Raw genomic sequence first — 9,372 nt, forward strand, 5'->3', positions numbered from 1 at the left:
CACTTTGGTCCCCAATTTTTCTGACGCGTGAACAGTGCACCGCGGTCGCGGCAGGACCGCGGCTCGACCGCGGTGGGAGCTGACCATTCTGCCTGGACTTTTAATTCACCGCAGTCGCGGTGGAATTTGCCCAGGCCATTTTCTCGCTACTTTGTGCTCGGGTACTTCTCGAGTGGGCGTTTTCTTCACATTATTGCCTCCAAACCACTCCGTGGTGCTTCCTCCCTTAGAATATTCCTGCGAAACAAAAAAACACCATTTAGAGCATTTTGTTGGCAATTCGACTTTAAAACAACAATAAAGCATGGTAATATTAAGGTGCAAATATCATCTATATAGCCTAATATCAGTTGAATAATGAACTTTTTAAAAATAGGTCAAATATGGAATTATGCTTGAAAAATGGATAACCAATGAGTTTAACTTTTACATTCGCAAAGACTCAAATTGGAGGTTCCTCAAGTTTGGGATACTAGGAATTCTCCCAAAAGTGATCAGATTCAAGAAGCTATGGATAGCATGGATATCCATATCCATTTTTTATCCATATTAAATATGGGTGGTCGATAATTTATCCGTTTTTACATTACCTGTTTTTGACCCGCCCATACGACACGAACGACCCGCCCGTTTATCACCCCTAATTATGAGAACCAGAATCTCTAAACATAAGGAATTCCGGAAGATTAGAAAAAGAGATGGCCATGGATATGAACGCCATAAGCAGGAGGAGAGAAGTAAAGATTTGAATTCTAGAAGAAATACTGATTACCATAACCTCAACGCTACGGGAGACAGACCAGACCATGACAATAAAATGAGCTCGAGATTTGAGTGTCGCTCAAGTTAATTAATATATTTTCAACTTAATTCTCTTTAAAATAGATCATTATTTAATTTAATGGTAACTAGTTAACTAAAATTATTCAATTCCAGTTGAAAATAAAAACATAAAATCCAACTCACGCAAGACTTTAATAAACAGTAATACTAGAAGTTTCCAAGAATCCATAATATTCTATAAAGACTAAAACTCAAAACCCTAAACTACATAAAACTAAAGTAAAAGCCATAAACAATCAACAAAATGTCCAAAAACCTAATTAAAACCCCTTAATTAAATGTTAAAACATAAACAAAACCCTAATTAGTAGAATCGTCAATTTCTACTCCTTCATGTGCCCAAGCATGTTCCTTCTTAACCTCTTCCAATTCCGCTTCAGTATACTCATTTGTGATATTAAATATCTTCCTAACAGCCATATACGATTTATCCTTAATCCGATCAGCAATTGACTGACATAACAAATCCATTAAACTCTTAATATCAAGGTAATTAGCAGCTAATACAAGTTCAAACAGATCGTTGTAACTCTTCTCCTTCACGAAATCCTTATCGAATTTTTTGATTTCCTCTTCGTTAGACTTCATCTTCTCGTCGGCGTGCGTCTTTAGGTACTCCGTAATTTTGATTAGGGTTTTGGTATCGACGTTTGGGAGTGGAATGACGGTGTAATCGTCTTCCACCATGTTTTTTATGGTTATGGATTGAACGGCGGCGTTTTCTTCTATCTGAAATTCGTCGCCGTCGGAGGATTTTAAGATCAACATCTTTTGCTCAGTTGCTGCTGCTGAGGAGGAGGAGGAGGCGGCCATTGATTTAATTATTGATGATTTTAGGAGATAAGGGAGATGAAGGAAAACCCTAGAGAAAAGTCGAAAGGTAGAATTATGTGTAGAGAAGGGGAAGATGTTGGTATTTATAGGTAACGATTGATGTTATTTTACGTATTATATTTCCTTGTCCTTTTTAATTTAGGGAAAAAAAATCCTAAAGGGAAAAGGAAAACTTTTGTTTTCTTTCACATTTCTAGAAACTACTAACGTTGGAGAAAAGAATGTTTAATGAGAATATAATGGATAATGGATAATTATTTATCCCGTGATTAATAATAAGTTAATAAAGGAATTTTTATAAAATGGTGAATTGTGAATGAATTAATTGTAATGTGATAATTAATAATGTAGAGAATGTTGTGCATAAATTATTTATATTAAGCGCATTTTCTCTATTTAATTAAATAGTATAGGTAATTCCCATATCACAAATCTTTCACAACTTAATATAAGTATATATTTAATATTGGCAATCAAAATCTACATAATATAATATTATGCATAATTTTTTTTCTTATACGGCCGATAATTTCAAAGGAAATTGAAGGAAGTTCCTCCAAACTCATTAAGTGGCACATTCACTTTAGGTTACGGTTATATCGATAAATATAGGTTATAGTCACTAACAATATAGTATATGAATTGAATCACGCTACACACATATTACTTTCCCCAAATATCGGTACCTGCTATGGTCAGTTGACTCATTAGTCCTCGCATTGGGTTAAATTATTTTCAGAAATAAGTATTTTAGTATGAAAAAAGTACATGATGTATTGTAGGAAAGATCATAGGGAAACCGTAAAACAACGCGATTATCACCCATAAATATAGGTAAGTTCTATAGACCGGTGGTTAGATCGGCCATGTTGTATGGAGCTGAGTGTTCGCCAGTCAAGAATTCACATATCCAGAAGATGAAAGTAGCAGAAATGAGGATGTTGAGATGGATGTATGTGCACACTAGGCTGGATAAGATTAGAAATGAAGATATTCGGGAGAGGGTGGGCGTGACTCCCATGGACGACAAGATGCGGGAAGCGCGGCTTAGATGGTTCGGACACGTGCGGAGGAGAAGCCTAGATGTACCGGTTAGGAAGTGTGAGCGGTTGACTTTGGCAGGTACGAGAAGAGGCAGAGGGCGGCTAAGAAGTATTGGGGCGAGGTGATCAGGTAGGACATGGCGCGACTTCAGATTTCCGAGGACATGGCTCTTGATAGGAACATGTGGAGGTCGAGCATTAGGGTGGTAGGCTAGGGGGTAGCCGAGAGTTCTTCCCTCTTTGTACCGGGTAGTTTGATAGAGTTTTGTTTAGGTTTGTTAGCGGTCTATGTTGTGTTCACATTGTTGTTTTGCGCAGTTTTGTGTTATTGTCCTTTCACTTATTCGTTGTTGTTATTTTCTTTCTGGCATCTTTTGTTGTTACATGCCTGTTCTTTTGTTTCTTTTCTGATATTATTGTCTCTCCTGTTGAGCCGAGAGTCTCCCGAAAACAGCCTCTCTACCCTTTTCGGGGTAAGGATAAGGTCTGCGTACACTCTACTCTCCCCAGATCCACTAGTGAGATTTTACTGGGTATGTTGTTGTATTCATCAAACCAAAAGCTTGATTAAGTTTATTCTCTCTAATAACTTCAGTATTAGTGTCATCATCCATAATTATTTTATGTCCTTATATCATCAAACCGAAAACTAATTAGTTCTTGTAAAAAAAAATTATGTGTAATTACTATTGAGAAGTGACCTCATTATAAAATATTTATTATACCCTCAGTGCATTAAATTTAAACATTTTCAGAGATAACTATAAGTAGCATGAAATAATAGGAAAGAAAAATTGCAAAAATAATTCTAGTTTGTAGAGGTTTGGGAAAACAAAAAAAGTCTTACCCGTATAACCAAGGTGGTAAAAAATAATTTTTACTCCAAGGAAACATCAAAGTATTTTTGATCACCCCGTAAATATTTAATGTCCTTATTCATCAAACCAAAAACTTACTTTAACAAGTTTCTTTTCTCTAACTTCAGAAGTTTTTAGAAGTGTGAAAGAAAATAAAAAGGTTTTCGGATCTTTTTCATAAACCAAAAAGAAAAGGGAAAAAGTAAAGAATCTTTACACAAATAGACAGTCGACCGAATTCATTATTTACTTTTCCTAACTGGCATACATAAATTATATATACTGACTATACACGATTATACACAAATTACATTTGAACTATACACATATTATATATCCACAAGTAATATTTAATTTAAGGGTAAAGAGATATTTAGGTTAATTCTTCACAAAAAATCACGTCTATAAATACCGCTCGATTTTCACCTTCTCAATATACTATGCTGTCTTCTGAGTTTTTTTTTCTAGGGTTTTTCTTCCTCTAAGTTTCTCCTAAAATCATTCATCAATCAATGGCATCAACAACTGAGCAAAAGAAGATGTTGATCTTAAAATCCTCGAATGGCGACGAATTTGAGATCGAAGAATCCGTCGCCGTTCAATCAATAACCATAAAAAACATGGTGGAGGACAATTACACCAAAATCCCACTCCCAAATGTCGATACTCAAACCCTAATCAAAATTATCGAATACTTGATGAAACACGCCGTTGAGAAGACGTATACGAACGAAGAAGAAATCGAAAATTTCGACAAGGAATTCGTGAACGGGAAGAGTTACAGAGACCTGTTTGAACTTATATTGGCTGCTAATTACCTTGAAATTAAGGGTTTGCTCGATCTTTTGTGTCAGTCGATTGCTGATAGGATTAAGAACAAATCGGCGAATGCTGTTAGGAAGATATTTAATATCACGCCCGATTACAGTACTGAAGAAGAAGAAGAAGAAAAGGTTAGAATTGATTAGGGTTTAATATCACGTCCGATTACTCTACTGATTAGGGTTTGTTTGTATTTTTAGTTTTTATGGGTTTTAATTAATTATAGTTGTTGGAAAATTCGTTGATCGTTATCGTGCATGGGTTGGGGGCTTTGATTTTCATTTATTGTTACTTAAATTTTATTGTATCATTAAATTCGTCGTTGAAATGTGTCACTTTATATAATAATCGATTTCTCTCATCTCACCCTCCATTATCATTAAATAGTTTAATTTTATCATTTACCCTGCCATTTTATATAATAACTAGTATTAGAACCCGTGTAGAATATTAATTATTTTAATAATTATAACTTTTTTTTATTATATTATATTATGATACATTAATAGAATTTCAACTGGTATCTTACTTCTCAGAACCATATTTCATTAACTAAGTACATGAAATTAAAGAAAAATAAATTATATAGTCATTGTATAACATTTTTATTTTTATTTTCTTTTATTATAATTTTTATTATTCAATATTATTATATTATTAATATGATAATTTATTAGCACGTCACTTGGCATAATATCATTATCCACTACTCCTTTTAACATAATATTTCTTACTTCTAAAAAATATTTTCTAAAAATTTATTTTATGAGAGAGATCTGTGCTCAATTAATAAGCAGAGGCGGACTTACATGTTGCAATGAGGGGTAACCGGATCCCGTAAGCTTCAGCAAATTTTTATATATGTATATGTATATGTATATGTATGTACCTTGAAAATAGTTAATTTAAAGCACTTGGCACCGTGAACACTAAAAGCATTTAGGGGCATTGGTTGAGCAAAATATTGTGCCCCCACCGTGTAAAAATCCTGGGTCCGCCTCTGTAAATAAAAATATTGATCAAGTTAATATCTTTAATTTTTTACTCTACCATTATTTTAATTAGTTGATACGCTATTTATATTTAAGTAGCAGTAAAGTTTACATTGTAGCCCGTAATCGATGTCCTTACCTTGAGAATTCAAATAGTCTCTTACATTTGAAGAATAATTTATTTGTCTGATTTAGTTCAAACTTTTGATGAGAGATTCCATAGTAAGCAAACAGATATTTATGATTCTATCCTCGATCACTTTTTCTAACATACATGAGTGCCTGGAGGAGGCTGGAGATGCGACTTTCCACTTTATGCTTCTTCCTTCATTGTCATTTGCTTTCGATGTATGTGATATATATCCCGGTTGTATTTGTGGGAGGAATTATTTTGAGTGTAAGAATGGGGAACAAAGAAGGCATTGGATATTCTCGATAAAAATATGAATTTTGCCTATATGTTACCTGTTCCAATGGAACATGATATAATAATAACATATAACGCTTCGACTAGAATGGCACACATGACAGAAAGATCATTTATAAGTGCTTCACCTATTTAAAGGTATTTATAAGTGTTTCACCTATTTAAAGCACGAAGGGTGATGCCGTGCAACTTATATTGATTTTTATGGTGAGGATGAGAGTAAAAGCATGAAGGGTGATGTCGTGCACTTGTTTGATTTCTGATTCTTGTTGACAGTTGAGTTGTGGTGTTCCCTATATATATTTACCTGCTATCCTCCTGTTGTCATTTGATGTTTTCCCGCAGCATGTTTCCCCCACCCTCCTTGACTATATATTTCTGCTTTTATTTTCCGCTGTACATTATATATCTGCACAGGTTTATTCTTGGTAGTCTGGTCCTAGCCTCGTCACTACTTCGTCGAGGTTAGGCTAGGCACTTACCAGCACATGGGGTCAGTTGTGCTGATACTACACTATGCACTCTTTTGTGCAGATCCCAGTGCTGCAGATTTCGGACCGCATTGAGATTTACGTTCCTTGATCAACAGGCGACCTGAGGTAGTCCTGCAAGCGTTCGCAGGCCTTGGCGTCCCCTCTATCTATTTTCCTGTTTCTTTTATGTACCCCCAGAGACAGTATTTTATTATTTCTTTCTGACCCTTATTTGTAGTACTCCTAGACAGTCTGTGAAGTGTGACACCAATCTTGGGTAGATTTATTACGTAATTATAATAGCGGTATTATTAAGTTTGAATTATAATCTTCCGCTTGTTAAATTTTGTTGATTATTAACTGTTGGTTTATAACTGTTAACGGATGTAAAAATTGGAAACAAGGCAAACAATTTAGTTGATTAGCTTGCCTAGCTTTCACTAGTAGGCGCCATCACGACTCCCAAGGGTGGGAAATCCGGATCGTGACAAGTTGGTATCATAGCTCTAGGTTACATAGGTCTCACAATTCACAGACAAGCTTAGTAGAGTCTGAGGGAACGGTACGGAGACGTCTGTATTTATCCCCTAGAGGCTACAGAGTTAGGAAAAGTTTCACTTCTATTCTTTCCTGTCGTGCGGTTTGGTTTCTCAATGATAATTGAATTTCTACTCTGTTCTTTCGTAGATGCCGAGAACACGCGCTTCCTCATCCGCTGATCAGCAGCCCGAGCCCCCAGCAGCAGCTCCCACGAGAGGCAGAGGGCGAGGCCGAGGTCGTGCTAGAGGCCGAGGTAGGGGCAGAACTCAGCCCGGAGTAGTAGCACCAGTGGTGAGGCCTCAGGTTGAGTTTGACAAGGAGGTTCCGGCCCAAACAGCTCCGGTGGGCCCAGAGGGGTTCATTGCCACCCCAGTACTTCAGGATGCTCTGGTCCGTCTAGTGGGTCTCATGGAGAGTGTCACCCCAGGCAAGCTTGCTTCCTATAACCCCAGCCGTCTCTCAGGCTGGAGGAGGGGCCCAGACTCCTGCTACTCGCACTCCGGAGCAGGTGGCTCCCCTATTTCAGACTCCAGCAGCTCACCAGTTGGAGTAGTTCAGCCGGGTATGGTAGCCCAGACCGGTGACGGAGCAGCTATGATTGCCGATGCCTTGTGGAGATTGGATAGGTTTACTAAGCTCTTCACTGCCACTTTCAGCGGTGCATCTTCTGAGGATCCCTTGGATTATCTAGACAGCTGTCACGAGGTTCTCAGGAACATAGGGATAGTGGAGACCAATGGGATCGACTTTGCTACTTTTCACTTATCTGGATCCGCCAAGACTTGGTGGAGAGATTACTGTTTGGCTAGACCAGCCGGATCACCAGCTTTGACTTGGGAGCAGTTTACTCAGCTATTCTTGGAGAAGTTTCTTCTCATTACTCAGAGAGAGATCTATCGGAGGCAATTTGAGCGTCTCCAGCAGGGTTCCATGACTGTTAGCCAGTACGAGACTAGGTTTATCGTGTTGGCCCGTCGTGCTCTACTTATACTTCCCACTGAGAGAGAGAGAGAGTGAGGAGGTTCATTGAGGGACTTATCCAGTCCATTCGACTTCAGATGGCTAAGGATACGGGAAGTGAGATTTCTTTCTAGGAGGCGGCCAATGTGGCCAGAAGAGTGGAGATGGTTCTATCACAGGGAGGTGGTCAGGGGTCTGACAAGAGGCCTCGTCATTCAGGCAGATTCAGTGGTGCCTCGTTTGGAGGCAGGGATTCGTATGGTAGAGGCCGTCCTCCTAGGCCTTTTCAGTCGGCCCTTCAGGTTTCTCACGGTGCTTCAGGTGGCCGTGGTTCTCACATGCAGTACTCTAATCAACAGTCCTACAGTGCACCACCAGCTCCTATCAGTGCACCTCCGCTCTAGAGTTTTCGGGGTGGCCATTCAGGTCGTCAAGGTCAGCAATCTCAGCATCTGAGGACTTGTTATACTTGTGGTGATACGGGTCACATTGCTAGATTTTATCCTCGAGCATCGAGCAACTCTCAACATGGGTTCCCGTGTCATGGTTCAGGCACCGAGTGTTCCACAGCCCGCCCAGCCAACCAGAGGTGGGGGTAGAGGTGCTAGAGGTGGAGGTAGAGGTTCTAGAGGTAGAGCTCAGGCCGCTAAAGGTGGAGGCCAGCCAGCAGCAGGCCGTCCCAGAGAGGTAGTCCAGGGTGGTGGGGCCCAGCCCCGATTTTATGCTCTCCCAGCCAGGCCAGAGGCTGAGGCTTCCGATGCGGTCATCACAGGTACGGTTCTGGTTTGTAGTAGGGATGCTTCAGTGTTATTTGATCCATGGTCTACATACTCTTATGTGTCATCTTATTTTGCGCCGTATCTGGTCATGCCCAGTGATTCTCTGAGTGCTCCTGTTTATGTGTCCACCCCGGTGGATGATTCTATTGTGGTAGATCGTGTTCATCGTTCTTGCGTGGTTGTGATTAGGGTAGGGGTCTTGAGACCCGAGTAGACTTATTACTGTTGGACATGGTCGATTTTGATGTCATATTGGGGATGGACTGGTTATCACCTTACCACGTTATCTTGGATTGTCATGCCAAGACTATGACCTTAGCCTTACCGGGTCTACGTCGTTTAGAGTGGAGAGGAACTCCTGGTCATTTTACCTGTAGCGTCATCTCATATATGAAGGCTTGGCGAATGGTTGAGAAGGGGTGTTTGGCCTATCTGGCATATGTTCGTGATTCTAGTGCCGAGGTTCCTTCTATTGATTCTATGCCCGTTGTCCGTGAGTTTCCTGAGGTATTTCCTTCAGACCTGCCGGGTATGCCACCCGACAGGGATATCGATTTTTGCATTGATCTGGCTCCGAGCACTCAGCCCATTTCTATTCTGCCATATCGTATGGCCCCGCCTGAGTTGAAAGAGTTGAAGGAGCAGTTGCAAGACTTGCTTGATAAGGGCTTCATTAGGCCCAGTGTCTCGCCATGGGGTGCGCCGGTGTTGTTTGTCAAGAAGAAGGACGGAATGATGAGAATGTGTATAGATTACCAGCAATTGAACAAGGTCACAATCAAGAATAAGTACCCATTGCCGA

General features: G+C 39.5%; 2 protein-coding genes across 2 annotated transcripts; one reads left to right on the top strand and one right to left on the bottom strand.

Annotated features, from left to right (window-relative positions):
• Positions 1-1,001: 1,001 nt before the first annotated feature.
• LOC109217024 (SKP1-like protein 12) lies at positions 1,002-1,698 on the bottom strand. Its single transcript, XM_019381250.1, has one exon. The coding sequence runs from the start codon at positions 1,654-1,656 to the stop codon at positions 1,144-1,146; it is 513 nt and encodes a 170-aa protein (XP_019236795.1). The 5' UTR covers positions 1,657-1,698; the 3' UTR covers positions 1,002-1,143.
• Positions 1,699-4,089: 2,391 nt separating this feature from the next.
• LOC109217021 (SKP1-like protein 11) lies at positions 4,090-4,545 on the top strand. The gene has a single exon (XM_019381248.1). The coding sequence runs from the start codon at positions 4,090-4,092 to the stop codon at positions 4,543-4,545; it is 456 nt and encodes a 151-aa protein (XP_019236793.1).
• The last annotated feature ends 4,827 nt before the right edge of the window (positions 4,546-9,372 follow it).

Source organism: Nicotiana attenuata, unplaced genomic scaffold (assembly GCF_001879085.1).
Source record: "Nicotiana attenuata strain UT unplaced genomic scaffold, NIATTr2, whole genome shotgun sequence".
NCBI classification, from domain to species: Eukaryota; Viridiplantae; Streptophyta; class Magnoliopsida; order Solanales; family Solanaceae; genus Nicotiana; species Nicotiana attenuata.

What these genes read in the sequence shown, in the direction of transcription:
- LOC109217021 (XM_019381248.1), top strand. Translation starts at nt 4,090, where the DNA reads ATGGCATCAACAACTGAGCAAAAGAAGATGTTGATCTTAAAATCCTCG.
- LOC109217024 (XM_019381250.1), bottom strand. Translation starts at nt 1,656, where the DNA reads ATGGCCGCCTCCTCCTCCTCCTCAGCAGCAGCAACTGAGCAAAAGATG.